The 16,242-nt window shown below is 36.4% G+C and overlaps 1 protein-coding gene across 1 annotated transcript in view; it reads left to right on the top strand.

Annotated features, from left to right (window-relative positions):
* Positions 1-13,335, top strand: part of PIK3AP1 (phosphoinositide-3-kinase adaptor protein 1) — a 145,702-nt gene extending 132,367 nt beyond the window's left edge. The window contains exons 17-19 of the mRNA XM_044660207.1: positions 5,645-5,715; positions 6,328-6,446; positions 12,942-13,335. Coding sequence (XP_044516142.1) covers positions 5,645-5,715; positions 6,328-6,446; positions 12,942-12,999 — 248 coding nt within the window. The 3' untranslated portion in view covers positions 13,000-13,335. The remainder of the gene's footprint in view (positions 1-5,644; positions 5,716-6,327; positions 6,447-12,941) is intronic.
* Positions 13,336-16,242: the final 2,907 nt, after the last annotated feature.

Below are 16,242 nucleotides of genomic sequence, written 5' to 3'. Positions count from 1 at the left end.
AAGGATCCGGGTTCAAGATATGAAACTAAAAGGGTTTAAGATATATTTTCAGTGAACCAAATAAAGTTTAGAACCAAAAAAGGATATCAGTAAAAGATTTTTTAAAAATAACCCAGAAGAAAGAAATTTGGAAGAGGATACAAACAGAACAGTTTTGTTACTCCCTTGTTAAATTTAATATGTACTTAAAAAAAAACAAATTGTGCATAACATTATTTTCTAGAATCACATAAAGTCTTCTTTTTGTATATTATTTATTTGCATTTGTTGATGATTTTAAGAAGTTCACAAAGACAGAAATGAAAAGAACAGTATACTAGTGGAATTAAGAAATGGGATTTCTTTTAAAATATTTAATTGAGTAGTTGACTTTGCTACTAATAGCAATGCAATGATCCAGGGCAATTCTGAGGGATTTATGAGAAAGAATGCTATCCACATCCAGAGAAAGAACTGTGGGAGTAGAAATCCAGAAGAAAACATATGATTTATCACTTGTTTATATGGGTATATAGTTTGGGGTTTTGGTTTTTAAAAATTATTCTATTACAAAAATGAATAATAAGGAAAAAATAAAATGTTTAATTGATGCATTTTAAAAAATGCTTGGTATATAGTAGAGGCTCAATAAATGTTTATTGAATTAAAAAACAAGAGTCTAGAGAGGAATTTGACAGAATAAATGAAGACTAGACATTTCATGTTATGGGAGAAGAGAGGAAAATTCAGTTCATTTCAACAAACTCTAAGCCTCTTAAGTATGTGCTAGACCCCAAAGACTACAAAGAGAAAAAGGAAACAACCTCCACCCTCAGACAACTTACATTTTCCTTGGTGTATAACACAGGGCTATTTAGATGTGTCATTAGAGGAGAGAAAGACCATTAGAGCCTGGCGTACTTGGGAAGGCTTCACAGACAAAATGGCAACTAGCTGAACGTGGAAGGAAGATGATGACTTGGAAAAGCAGAGTAGAGGAAAAAAAGCCTGCCCGTGTGTAATGGGTCAGTTCATGGAAATGCACTGAAGCAGGAATGGGAAGGCTTACTGTGCAGAAAGCCTGGGAAAGTAGTATGTGGAAAGAGGTTGTGGAGGACCTTCAATGCCAGGTTTTGTCATTTATCTTCAGGTCAACAGGGAGCCATATAGGGCTTTTGAGCAAGGGTCAAACATGCGTCTTAGGAAGATTGTTTTGGCAGCCATATGTAAGATGGTTTGGAGTGGGAAAAGACTAGGAGCTAGGGGACAAATGAGCAAGCTGTTATAATAGTCCAGAAGTAAATACAGTTTTCTGTGTTTTATTTTGATAGCATTCTCTGCCTGGATGGGAAAGAATTGATTTCTGGGAGCAGTAGATATTGGGGTTTTGTATAGAAAAAAGAAAAAAAAACCTTTTGTAGGATACTTGGTGACTGCCAAAGATTTTTTTTTTAAGCTCAGACGATTAGAGTATGTTGCTGACTTGGCCAGTTAATTTCCTTCCAATTTCATGATCACAGATGGTTTGCCAGTTCTAGTTAGCTGTCATGTGAACGTGACACAAGTAAAGAGAGATTTATAGACTTTGTCATTGCTACTGAAGAGGCAATCTGGTAGCAAGCAGAAAGCAGCATTGCTGAACTTTATCCCAAAACTTCTCCAGATACAAGATCTAAGAAACAAATCAGACAAATTCCTGATCAGAAAATCCAAGAAGAGAAAAAAATGATACCCGGTCATTTTGCTAGCCCAGGGAAGCCAAGGCCAAAAAGAAAGGTTTGCAGATCCTTGAATAACACCACATCCAGTACCTCAAAAAATTAGAAACAGGACCTTCAAGGACTCAAACTTAGCTCAGACAATTTGCCTAGAAATGTGCAGAACCTTGCCTTAACATAAATCCCGAAATCAGGAAGGAAAGTGGAAGAAGGAGCAAGCAAACAAATATTCCCACCATAAGAAACTATCCTCGTGAGAGGGACATTGAAGACAAAAACCCAGAAAAAGAGAATGATTCCAAAGTATCTGCAAGCAAATCCTTAAAAGAAAAACATAGCTTGTGCACAGTTCAGCTTAAATTTCTGGAAAAGATGAAGCAAGAGTTTGTTTTTTTAAACCTTACCTTCTGTCTTAGAATCAATACTGTGTATTGGTTCCAAAGCAGAAGAACAGTAAGGACTAGGCAATGGGGGTTAAGTGACTTGTCTAGGGTCATATAAACAGGAAGTGTCCGAGGCCAGATTTAAACCCAGGACCTCCCATTTCTAGACCTGGTTCTTTATCCACTAAGCCACTTAGCTGCCCCCAAAGCAAGAGTTTTTAAAAAGTATAAACTTATGTTAATAAATGAAATGAAAGTGCTAAAGGAAAAAATGGGAAAGAAATTAGAGGTATAAAAGAATTGGAAAGGTAATGTACAGCTTAGAATGAGAGCTGCAGAATGTTAACTAAATGCTAAACCCCTTGAAAATTAAGGTGGACCAAATAGAAGGTGATGACTCCATGAGAAAATAAGAAATACTCAAACAGAGTCAAAAGGCTGAAAAAATAGAAGATATAAATTATTTCTTAGCAAAAGCAATCAACTTGGAAAACAGATCAAGGAGAGATAATTTAAGAATCATCAGACTACCTTAGTCATAATTTATATAATATCAAAAACATCATATTTCAAGGAATCACAATAGAAAATTGCCCAAATCTCTTTAGAATTAGAGAACGAAGTAGAAATAGAAAGAATCTATCACTCACCTCCAGAAAGAAACTTCAAAATGAAAACTCCTGGGAACCTTATAGCTTAGATCCAGAACTTCCACAACAAAGGAAAAATAGGCAAAAACCCAGAAAGATATGGGCAGTTCAGTTGCCAATTGCCGTAATTCAAGAACTGAGGAGTTGCAGTCACTATCATACACAATTTAACAGCCATCACTATAAAGGATTGGAGAGCTTGGAATAAAATATTCCAGGGGACTAAAGATAAAGACTTACAACAAAACTGAGTAAAATCCCATAGGAGTTAAAAAAGGAACTTTTATTGAAACCAAGGACTTCTAACCATTCCTCATCAAAAGACAAAAAATACATATAAACTTTAAAATGCAAACATGAGAATCAAGGGAAACATAAAAAGGTAAACATTAGCAAACAATTAAAAGGATCTAAATAAGAATAAACTGTTTACTTTCTAACATGGAGAGATGATAGATGTAGCCTCTCAGAACTCTGTCATCAGGAGTTATAGAGAAAATATTTAGTCATAGTCATGGAGTGGGTCTGTCATTTTGTAACTTTCTTAAAAGAATAAAAAGAGAGAAAAGGAAGAATACACTAGGGAGGAAAAGAGAGAGGAAGAATGGGGGAAATTGTAATCAGGATACATAAATGCCAGTCTATATAAATAAAGTAGGAAGGGGTTTAAAGGGAGGAGGGATCATTTGAACATCTATCTCACATGAACTGATCAAAAGAGGGAAGAATATTCATATACATACTGTAAAGTACAGAAATATATTTCTTTTCAAAGGGAAATAGGAGGGAAGGGGGAGAAGGGAGAAGAAATTAGAGGGAGGGTATATTAAGAAAATTAGCAAAGCAAAAAAATTTATAAAATATTTATAGATATTCTTTTTGGGATATAAAAGATTTGGAGACTGAAAAGATGCCTATCAATTGGGGAATGGCAGAACAAGTTGTAGTATATAAATATGATGCAGTAATATTGTACCATAAGAAATGATGAAGGAGATAAAAATCCGGGAGGACTTACATGAGTCAATGAAAAAGTGAAGTGAGAAGAACCAAGAGAATAGTTTGATCAACACAAAAATGAATAACAATTCCAGAGTACTTGTGATGAAACATGGTACCCACTTCCTGATAGTGAGGTGACAGATTCAGAGCTCAGACTGAGACATTTTTATTTTGTACATGGTCAATGAGGAAATTTGTTTTGCTTAAATATACATGCTTGTAACGTGTTTTTCTTTCTTTCTCAAATGGCAGGAAGCAGGGTGAGAAGGAGGATTTTTTTTGGATAATTGAACATTTTAATTAAAAAACAATATAAAGCATACGCTTTACCTATAGTCAATCAGTAATGAAGTTCATTATTATTATCATTATCATTAGTATCATTATCATTACCTACTAACCTGTAATTTAGGGGGAAGCCTAATATAATGGAAAAAGTACTAGATTTAGAATTACAGAGTGTGTGGCCAGTCATACAATCTCTTTTAAATATTATCTGTATGTAGTAAATAGCTACCTTATAGGTTTGTTCTGAGGATCAAATGAGTTAGTGTATATAGAGTGCTTTTTCAACCTTTAAGTGCCATATTATTATTGTATCTTATACATACATACATACATACATACATATAATTGGATATATATGTATATATGCTTGAATGTTCTACATTGGATATTATAATTTGGGATCTATGGGAAAGCAATTACAAATTCTATTTGGTTCCAACTAATCTCTGTATTAAAGAAAGAAAGGAAAAGAAAGGCCTTCCAGACCCCAGAGAATGACCCACTTATTGGAATTAAATTTGGTACAACAAAATTCTAGCACGGAACAAGAATTTGAACAGTTGGTTAAGAGTTCACTGTAATAAGATTTAACCTATGTAAAGTAGGACATCCCTTCAAGGCAAGCCTGACTTTGGGACAGATAAAAAGCTATGTGCTTCTTATCAGTCAGAACTAAGAATTTGAAAATTTAGAGCAGGGAGCAATCTCAGAGATTATGTGGTTCCAATCCCTCATTTTAATGAGCCACTAGTGATTTTTCCCATAGATAATGTTTGTTGTTGTTCAGTCATTTTTCAGTTGTCCAACTCTTTGTAACCCTAGTTAGGGTTTTTACTACTTTTAGGCAATAAGTAGTAAAGCTTAGATTTACATCTAAGTCTACTGATTTCAAATCTGGCTCTTTACCATACTGTTTCCTATTAATTTACCAGTTTGTAGAGATAGCATGATGTATTGTTTTAAAGTAAGTTCTTAAAATTATAAATTAGTACTCATAAGGGACCAGCTAGGTGACTCAATGGGCAGAACTTTGGGCCTGGAGTCAGGAAGACTTATTTTTCTGGCTTCATCTCTGACCTCAACATTTATTTGCTGTATGCCCCTGGGAAAGTCACTTAATCCTGTTTGCCTCAGTTCCTCACCTGTAAAACGAGCTGGAGAAAGAAATGGCAAATGCCTCTAGTATCTTTGCCAAGAAAATCCTAAATGAGGTTGTTAAGGAGCTGGATCCATCTGAACCATAATAAATGTACTCATAAACAAAGACAGACTTTGAAATGATGCCTAAAAGCATAAATTTAATGCTTTTTTTTTTTTTACCATTTTTAGTGGTACGTTGACTTTGACAAAATAATAAATATTTTTTTGCTTCTGTGCCATATTATCAATGTTAACTTATATTTTCTAGATCTAGAAATGCCAGTGAATATCTGAAGGCCATCAATTAGGAAGGGGAGGGACTTTAAGCTGGCAAACAAGGCAAAAATAAGAAAGCTTCAACACATACACATACAACTTCTGTTAGAAACAGAAAAAAAAAAGCTTACCTACAAGGAAATCTTTGATTTCTTTGTAACTTCCGTGACTATATTTGGCTCAGCTGACTTTCTTTTCCATCAACCAGGTAGCAATAGTAACCGCTCCAGTACCCGAAGCATTCTCAGTGTCAGCAGTGGGATGGAAGGTGACAATGAGGTATGACTGGGATCCTTTCTCACTCTTAGCATAAAATTTGAGGATGATTTAAAATTCTGTTCATTTAATTTTTAATTTAATTTTTAAAATTAACTTACCTTTAAAATTCAATTTAATTTTTAATTTTATTTAATTAACCATTTTAAAAAGGATTTTATAATAAGTAATAGGATTGGGGCAATTCAAGAGAACCAAGGGCTCAATTCTTATCTTCTTTGGCAACCATCATAAGAGAACAGGAAACCACACTGCCCATTGCTGGGTCAGTTACCAGACAGTCATTAGAACTGGTTGATGACCTTATTAGAAAGTGCTGAACTTTCTGACATCTGTCCTTCAGACCATACCTCTAAATTGTGGTAAGGGTCTTTCTGGTGTGACAGCTGCTAATCGCTGTTTGAACCTTCTTCCAATTCAATTTCATCTTAAAACTGGAAGACATGATAATCTTGTATTTATGTGAACTGTCTATGTGAAGAATTGATAAGCCATTCTTCTATAAATTTCTGTTTCTTGGCTCTAGGGAGATGTGGAGATATTAATCTTCATCCTACATGAATGGTTGGAACTTATTTTTTCCCCTTTTCTTCCTTCTGATTTTGTTTCCTTAAGGACAATGAATTCCCAGAAGTTAACAGAAGCCGTAGCCCGTGTCCCCAGTACAAGGAAAGAACCCCCTCCAAGTCATTAGAAAGACCTCCCAAGATACCTCCCCGAGCTGCTTCTCACAGGTGAGCTCTACCAGGACACTCAGCACATCCTGGTTGAGAGAATAGAACTTTGATCCCATGAAATTAGGTGTTAATGGAGGGGAGGGAGTAAGTATGTAGTTGGTACCTACTATATGCTTAGGTGCTATGTTAAATGCTTTACAAATGGGATCTCATTTGAACGAATACTTTATCAACTAAAATGTCTACACATTTTTTTTTTATGACACAAGGGTGGCATGTCTGATAACACCATACTTTAAATGGTGGAATCTTAAGTGTTTAATAAATGCTTCTTGGCTAGGCACAGTGGCAGGCATCTCTAATCTCTGCTATTGGGGAGGTTGAGCTTGGTGGATCTCACTCAAGCTTAAGAGATCCAAGCTGCAGTTACAGGTAAGTTTATCGAGTGTCCAAACTAAGTCTGGTGCCAATATGGTGAACTCCTGGCAGGGGAAGGGACCACTAGGCTTCCCAAGGTGGGGTGGATTAGCCCAGATTGGAAATGGAGTAGGTGAAAGCTTCCCTGCCAATCTTCAGTGGGATGGCACCCATGAAGGGCTTTTACATTTCCATCCTGTGTAAGATAGGGAAATACAATCTCCAAACAAAATTTAAAATGCTTACTGATTGGTGAATTTCCTTCTAATGCTAAGAAACAAAATTCAACAAGGCAATAGAGTTTTAGGGAACTTTTCAGATGTAGTTTACATAGCAGCTGTATATTTCAACAGATATAAATGATGAAATGTAAGGACTTGTATATTGGTTAGTGAAATTTGTAGAGTTCTTAATGGTAGCAGGTATCTTTACAATCTCTTGGAAGCTCCCCATATTTTGTAATTTTTCATTATGATGTTTATTAACTATCTGCTATGTGTAAGGCTCTGTGAACGATGCAAAGAAGAATAAGATGTGATCTTTGACCCCATAGACCTTATAGCCTAGCACTGGAGATAAGATAAGAAATAACTGTGACAAAAATTAGAATATAAAAGTGCAATAATACTAACAACATGTTCTGCATACATAGAAAATGGAGACATCATTCACTGCAGAGAGAGCGTGATATTTAAGTTTCTTCCTAAAATTAGTTCTCTCTTTGACAGACATACTTCATACATTAGTAAGATATGAGTATTTTCTCCCAGGAATTCTAGATCCCTACCCTGATACATTCAGATTTTGAAGTTTTATATGGATGGTTCCTACCTAGGCTTGTCTAGGTAAAATGTAGACATCATTCAAAATTAAATTCAGTAGTAAATTTTTACTATAGTTTCAAATTTAAATGCATAAAATTCCGACAACATAGATACAGCTGGGGGAAAGCTGTTAGCTAAAAGTAGAGTGGGGAAAAAAGGAATGGGTTCTTTATTTATTCTGAGCTCAATACAAATGTGGCAATTATATTGCCATTGTAGAAGAAAATACCAAAGTGATACTATGTTGTATTAAAAGGAGTTTACCATGAAAAAACAGGGAAACGATCTTAAGTAACCTTTACGTTACTTAGAAACTCATTAGAAGATTATGTATACTGGAGAGGAAGAAGGGACAGACATACTTAGAAATAAGGGCTTTTTAGAAACCAAAGATATTAATAAATATTTTTTAAAAAAGAAAATGATGTCTAGATTGAGGGACATAAAAAAATTAGAGCAGAAAAATAAGAAGAATATTTTTAAAAGTATAAAAGGAATGAAGAATAAGCCATTGGATGAAAAGAAGATGTAAAGCTATCAAAAAGGGTAAAAAAGATAGTAAAGATTTATAATAATCTATATTACATAGGTATATATAAATTACTATTAAAGTTTATGAAATACTTTATGAGGCAGGTGGTACAAATATTATTATACTCATTTTCTGAATAGTGAAGTGAGGTCCAAAGAGATAGTAACTTGTCTCAGAATACAAAGCTAGTGAGCTGAGTCTCTCCTGATGCAAATTCCCCTTCCTACTGCCATGCAACCTTTTCAGAGAAGCTGATATTATGAAGGATCCAAAGATAATTCTTGGCAAATATTTTATGGGGCAAAGGTTGGTAGAAAAAAATGGGAGGAAGGGAACAATTAGGCGAATCAGTGGATTGTGAGCCAAGCCTCAAGATGGGTTCAAATGTGACCTTAGACACTTCCTAGCTGTGTGAACCTGAGCAAGTCACTTTATCTCCATTGTCTAGCCCTTACTGCTCTTCTGCCTTGGAACCAATGTACAGTATTGATTATAAGCCAGAAGAAAATGTTTTGAAAAAGAGAAAGAAAGAAATTGGACAATGAAAATAAATTATGTAGGGTGGGGATGGCAGGAACCATAGAGTTCAATTGTTACACAAACATTTATTAAGCATCTGTTGTGTGAGTAATGCTGATAAGTCCTGGAAAAGATACAAAGATAAATAGTACTTCATTTTACCCTCAGGAAGTGTTCTTAGGTCCCTCGAGGGGGGTCACTGAGGGACAAACAAGGTGGGGTCAAAAGGTATGAGATGCAGTAGATTCAAGGGGCTGAAGGAAGATCTCTACCTTAGTAAGTATTCCTCCGTACCCATGCTCCTAACTTTTCAGTGCAGAAGAACATATTTGGGGTATTTTTCATTTTTTGAAAGGGGAAATTTCTTTTTACCTAGTCCCCAGAAGGAAGAGAGAAAGCAATCCCAAAGCAAAATTGTGTGACTAGTCTGATTTTGGTACCTTCCTACCTTCCTTTCATGACTTCTCGACTACCTTTTGGTATCAGAGAGAGAGAGAGAGAGAGAGAGAGAGAGAGAGAGAGAGAGAGAGAGAGAGAGAGAGAGAAAGAGAGATTAGAAGTTAATTAGAAGTCAAAAAGGACTTTCCTAGAGCCCTGCCAGAGATTTTGGAGGGCTAGGGTACGCTGAGATTTGGGAATCTTCATCTCCTTCCTCAAGCCCCACATGGCTTATTCAAAGACTAACAGCATCTTTCAGTTGAAAGAACTAGATTACCCAGACAAGTCAAATGAACATCTCTCATAGGATTCAAAATTGTGTCATTGGGGAATGTATGACAAAATAAATAAAATAAGGTCATGACATAGATGATGTTAGTTTGTGGTTTTCTAAGTCAATATGTGGCCTAAAGCAATCAATTTCTATTTGAGTTTAATACCAATAATCTAATACAAACTGTTCTTGGTAAATTTAAGTGACTTACCTAAGGTGATATACTGACAGAAGTGGATTGGAACCTGGGACCTTTGACTCCAAAGCCAGTGCTATTTCTGTCATGTACTGCCTTGGCAAATTAATTGTATTGTGATATTAAAACTCAGGGTCATATTCCCCTTTAGTCTGTACATAAGGAAATTCCCAAGCAAAGTGTAGTGCCTTATTAAAGATCACAGAGCTGGAACTAGAACCCAATTCTCCTGACTCCCAACCTAGTGTTATGCCTACTGAACCACATTGCCTAATTTTTACATAGAAAGGACTTATTAATATTAAACAAGATAACATGTAAAGCACTTTTCAAATCTTAAAGCCCTATATGAATGCTAGATATTCATTTGTAATTTTATCATTTGGTACCCCAAAAGGTAATAATTCTGTCACATCACTTTCCACTTAAATATCCTTTTAAACATATTAAAACGATCAGAGGTTAATGACCCATCTTTAGCCATCAATTTTCCATAGGTTTAATGATTTTAGGAGGCATAGATTTCTGATATAGTATGTAAACTGCATGTCCTAGTTAAAGTTAATATGAATTTCTAGAATCAGAATAGAAGGCCTCTGTCCAAGAAAGTATGACTTTCATTTATATAATTAAAGGGTTCTGAGCCTAGCTGGCAAGAGGTATCAGAAGGATTGGAGTAGCAAGGTAGGGCAGTGGATAGAGCATTGGGCCCAGAGTCAGGAAGAACTGGTCTCAGACACTTACTAGTTGTTTGACCCTAGGCAAGTCACTTTATCCTTTTTACCTTAGTTTCCAAGTGGAGTTGTGAAGAGTTGGACACAACTGAAACAACTGAACAACAAATCAGAAACACAGATCAAGTTATATGCTATAGCCACACAGAGTTTATGGAATTTTGTTAAAAGGGTAGGAAAAATAACAAAGAACAAGTATTTCTGATATTGGCACGAAGGACAGAGATGGGGTTTCATTTAACTGTGTAAAATAATCAGAAAATTACTTGGTCATGAGATTTAGTAAGAACATTATGAAAATGGCAGAAAAAATGAGAAAAGAAGAAAAGATTAAAAATCTGACTACATTTAAAAAATCCTTTAAAGAAATTTAGATGTAATGGATTTGGGGTTTGTTACATTTGGAAATAAATTTGTAAATATGTCATTAAACTTATTTTCAAGTATATATAACATGTAAATACTTCAACAAATTCATGATCTCATCAGCATAGCTACCTTCCAACAGGGCATATTGCAACCCATAATAAATATGTATCCTGGCAGCCCAATATGTAAATAGCTCTTGAAATAATTTTTAAAAAATCTCTGATCTCCCTGGAAGCCTTCAAGAAAAGAATACACAGTCTTCCCTTTGGAAGGAAGAAGACAGGGATAAGCGACCCTCCAGTATCATCTATCTTAAGTCTAGAATTCTGTTGTACCCATCTCCCTCCAACCCCCATCGCCCCCTATTCAGTGGTATACTGGACTGTTCAAACAAGATCTGGTTTTTCAACATAAAATTTTCTTACTCAGTAAGGTACACAATTAAACTGTTCATTTCCAGGAGTCAGAAGAACTGGACAATGATAGGCTTTGTTACTTTGTCCTCCTCGTACCTTTGAAGCTTCTAATCTATACCTTAACCCAAAAGCCACCCTTCATTTCCTAAATTGCTTAGTGAGTTTCTTTTCCTCACATAAAAAAAAAAAAGTACACAGAGGGGCCCTTTAGTAAGCATTTGCTGAGTAATTCTTCAAACTGAAAATTCTAGGAGGCACAACAATTAGGTAAAGGAGAGTGATAATTAAGGAGTGCCTGATGGTATTCTCTTTCTCCACTTGTTGGCAAGCTTCCAGCATAATTAAATATTCATGTTACAACTTATATGTGGAAATCTTCTCATCACAAATAGTTTTTTCCCCCCTCAAATAGCCAAATGAGATTTACTAAAGTTTGGAGAACAATTAACAGTCATTTAGAAGCAACAGGAATATGGCAAAAAAAAAAAAAAAAAAAAAAAAAGCTTGAAGTAATATGAAGTTAGTATAACAATCTAATCAAAGAAGTAAATCACAAGGATGTCATCTTCTCCCTCTGCTGTTGGACATAATTCTAGAAATGGTAGTTATAGCAACAGGTCAAAAGAAGTTAAAAGCATAAACATAAATGAAAAAATCTTTCAAGTGATGCCTACTTGTTGATGTGATGATTTACTTAGAAAACCTTCAAGAACGAGCAAATTAACAAATTGATATGATTAATTGCTCAGTAAGGTAGCAGGATACAACATAAACCCACAAAAAAATCAAACTAAACAAAACAATTCATTAGACATGAAGGTTTAGGTAGCTTTAGTTGGCTTCTTATGAATGGGTGGGATTATACATATCATAGTATAGAGGACTCAACTTTGGGGTAGCCCAGGACTTATAGCTAGGCCTGAGTTCTTGGAGAACTCACTGTAATATTCTTTCTCTCCCTCTCCCTCTCCTTCTCCCCCTCCCTCCCTCCCTCTCTTTTTTCTCCCTCTCTTTCTCTCTCTCTCCCTCCATCTATCTCTTTGTCTCTGACTCTGTCTCTCCCCCTTATTCTCTCTCTCTCTTGACAAACAGGGTTAAATGACTTGCCCAGGCTCACACACCTAGGATATGTCTGAGGCTAGATTTGAACCCAATCCTCTGGACTCCAGACCTGGTGTTCTATCTGCTGTGTCTCCTAGCTGCCCAATAACACTTTTTATTGGGGTTATACAGCCCCACTGCCCTCTGCAGGAGTCAAAGATTCCCAGAACAACAGCGGTCACCAACCTGCTTCTGTGTAGACTTTTTCAGTGTAATTGCCTCAGACCCTCAGTACCTGAGAGCCACAGAGACATATTTTACTCTCAGAAAGTCTGGCACACATATAACGGGAGATGAAAACAAAATCCAGTGAATACTGCCGTATGAAGCTGGTATAGTTTGCAACTATCCTAGGATCCTAGACTATGCATCTTCCCCACCACAACCCCACAATTTACACTGAAGAGGCTCAATAGCATCACCTCCCCCTGGACAGTTCACTTTCAACTACCCTTTTAACCAATAGGCTAAAATATTTTACTTTGCTCTCCTTGCTTCATACCTATAGAATTGGTCTCCCCTCATTAAAGTTATAGAACAACAACAAAATTAATACAAAAGCCTTGCCAGTAACTTTGTTGCCCTTTTCTTTAAGTCTTAAAAATCATAAAAGGAAGAGAGTGTAAAAGCGTGCATGCATTTTATATACTGTATAAACTGTATAACATTGTGAATCTTAATTTTGAAGTTCATTAATCGTTTTCTCTACCTGCTTGCTTTGTTTCATTTCAGGCCTCCAAGTAGAGAGAACTTCCAACCTCCTCCCCCAGTCCCACCAAGAGGTCGCTGACACCCCTTCTACCATCTTCTTTAAATAGGACTTTGGAAGAAAAGCAAGTGATTTCCAGCTCCGTATTGATGTCATCACTGACTTACTGTTGGATTGTACTGAGATTGCTCCTGGCCTTAACATATATTACATGGTCAGACCAGGCTGTCTGAAGAAAGGACTCTTTGGCTGCCAAGGACTAGGAAGCCAGAAACTTCATTTCCTTTTAAACAAAACAAATGAGAAGTTCCATTGTTCCTTGGAAGACAGAAGACTTGGTTAGGATACATACCTTTCTTTAGTGAGGTCTAAAAAATGGTCCCTCTTCCCAAGAATATTCATAAAAATGTGTTTTCAAAATTGATTTTACTGACATGTTCTTTTAATGCATCTTCAGAATATTCGTACATAAAATGAGTTGCCCAGGAAAGATTACAGCAAGAGGATTCCGTAGAGAAATCTCAAGGGTTGGCGTTTCTAACTACCTGTTAGATTTTAAAAATAATTCTGTTCAGTAAATCTTTGGTTATATTAGAGAACCTCTAAGCCAACAATATCAAGAGTTATTAATAATCGTAATAATAATAATAGCATTTACACATTGCTTTAAGGTTTACAAAGCATAAAGTATCTCATTTTATCTTCAGAATAACCCTGAGAGGTAGGTGCTATTATTATCGCTGTTTTACAAATGAGGAAACTGAGACAGACAGAGTCTTCTCCAGGTCACACATCCAGTAAGTGTCTGAGGTCAGATTTGAATTCAGGTTGTTGGGACTCCAGGTCCAGAACTCTATCCACTGCACTACTGGGCTGCCAGTATTGTGAGTTACAGAGAAGGAAATACTTTTGTTCTGCTGAGAGGGTCCTTGACTTCTCTACCATTTTCAAGCCAGATGCGGTAGAAAAGATCCTAGAGTAGGTGTGGGTTTCTCTATTTGCTTTCGCTATTACTGAATTTGAATAAGATGATGCCAACTTCTGTGGGAGAAGGGAAAGTGTTTTATATAGGTGGGGAAATGGCTAAAGGCATTAGGTTCCTTTTTTCTCTTTACTAATACTGATGACAGTGATGATGAAAACTGACAACTTTCATACTTTAACATTTACCAAGAGCTTTCCATGCCCTACCTTGTGGTCCTCCCCAAAACCCTGTGAGGTAACAACTATAGGCATTACTGTTCCTATTTTACAGATGAGGAAACTGAGTCTCAGAGAGGTAAAATGACTTATCTATGGTCAAACAGCTAGAAAGTGACAAAGGTGGGGAACTGGATCCAACTCTTCCTACCTCCATGTTCCACATTCTCCTATACCATGCTTCCTAGGCATTTATTTTCATCTCAAAATATTAAATCTAAGCATCTTTTTAAATTGAATCAGAGAATATAAATCAGTTTTCTCCATGCCACATTCCTATAAGCCATATAAGAATTTCCTTTGCCTTAGAAATCTCATCCTCTCCCTTAAACTTTAAAACCACTCTCCTGAACTCCAACTTCTTTTTCACATTGTTTCCTGTCCCTCTTAATATGCACGTAAACAAATAATAACAGTATTAAAACTCTGACCAATTACATTATACTGGATGAATTTTTGATGATAAAATGCTCTTTAGTTCTCTAATCACACTTTGGTCCAGTTTTATTCATTTTATTACAAGGCAGACAAAGACTCTTGTTGATTTGACTTATGCCCAAGGCCTTGATCCTTCCTCAACAGTAATTTTGTAAAATTACAAGACAAAATGCTGAACACCCTCCTTTGGTTAAAAAAACAAAACAAAACAAAAAAAAAAAACAACTTGGTAAGCATGGGAGGTATGATTCAGACTAAACACAGCCTAGGTTTTCTAAACTTTTTATTCGTTAAGACAAACTAGCTGCCAACTGTATCACTTGTTTAGAGGAAACATTTTTGAGGACTTCATTTCTTTCCTAAGTGTAATCGAAGAGTTTCCTAAGGCTTATAGAAGTTAAGCGACGTGTCTTGTCACAGAGCAAGTAAGTGTCAGAAGTGGAATTTGAACTCAAGTCTTCCTAGCTCCAGGGCAGGCATTCTATTCAATAGATTGCTTCTCTTTAAATGCTAGTGGACAACACCTAAAGGGTTGTGGGATGGTGGGTGAGTGGTTGGGAGATACTATCTTTTTAAAGCTCTTTAATAAAAGTTTTAAAATGCTCTTTCTAATGCTTTTTAATGTTCATGCATTAACATCATGGTCTAGTGTGCTTCCCTTTATCATCAATTGATATTAATTAGTCAGATGGAAGCTCTACTCTTCACTGCCCCCCCCCCCAAAAGTAATTTTCTCTCAGGAATTTGCCTGGAATTCCATCTCTTCTGAGTTTTCTCTTGAGGGGAAATATGTCACCATAGACTACAAAAGGAAATTAAAATTGTGATGGGATAGGATTGCTCCTTTCTTTTTCTCTTTTAAGAACTCAGAAATTAAAGAGTTGGGATATCTAGAGAAGACTTTTGAATCTGGGCAAACACAGCCTCAGTTGCCGACTTTGTGGTCATCTATATTCCTCTAGTTCTGTCACAGGCTAAGGTTAAACAAATCCCATGGACTTTCCAATGTGGGAAGCTAAGGAAGAAATTCAAGAATTTCCTGCCCAGGTAGAGAGGAATCATCCTGTTTTAAGCCAAGGATACTAAATCTATATACTAGGCATGGAGCTGAAAGGCTAGAGGCAAAAGGTTGTGTCCAGAGAAGAAACAAGGTCAAAACTATAGAACAAATCAAGTCCAAAAAAAAGGGGGGTGCAAGAAGTGAAGTCTTGGGTCAGGTTGCCTGGGTTTGTAATCAAGGATAGAAGTGAGTTTCGTTGCAGTGATGACAAACCTTTTAGAGATTGAGTGCTCAAACTATACTACTCCCCTACCCTAGGCAGGGGAGGGAAGAAGTGCTCCCATTGGGCTGATGGGCAGAGGGGTGAATGAACTGAAAAATGTCCTCAGGCACATGTGGAGAGGGAGAATAGAGAAGCCTCCTCCAGCATGTGTGCCATAGGTTCGCCAGCATGGGAAGATAGAGCAATGGACTCTGTCAGAAAGACCTTAGTTCAAATCCCACCTCAGACACTAGCTGTAGGATTCTCAGCAAGTCACCAGTGATCTGAGTCTACTTTACTGGTCTGTAAAATGAGTAGGAGGAAGGGCAAACTTGACCTTCTATGTGGCCATTCATATTCCTATGTTTGCCCTCTTATTGTCACTGCCATTTCCCCATTCTAGAATGGCTAGACAAAGATGGTG

This window comes from Gracilinanus agilis, chromosome 2 (assembly GCF_016433145.1).
Source record: "Gracilinanus agilis isolate LMUSP501 chromosome 2, AgileGrace, whole genome shotgun sequence".
Classification (NCBI taxonomy): Eukaryota; Metazoa; Chordata; class Mammalia; order Didelphimorphia; family Didelphidae; genus Gracilinanus; species Gracilinanus agilis.
Note: the sequence above shows the minus strand (reverse complement) of the source record. Positions and strands in the feature narration are given on the sequence as shown.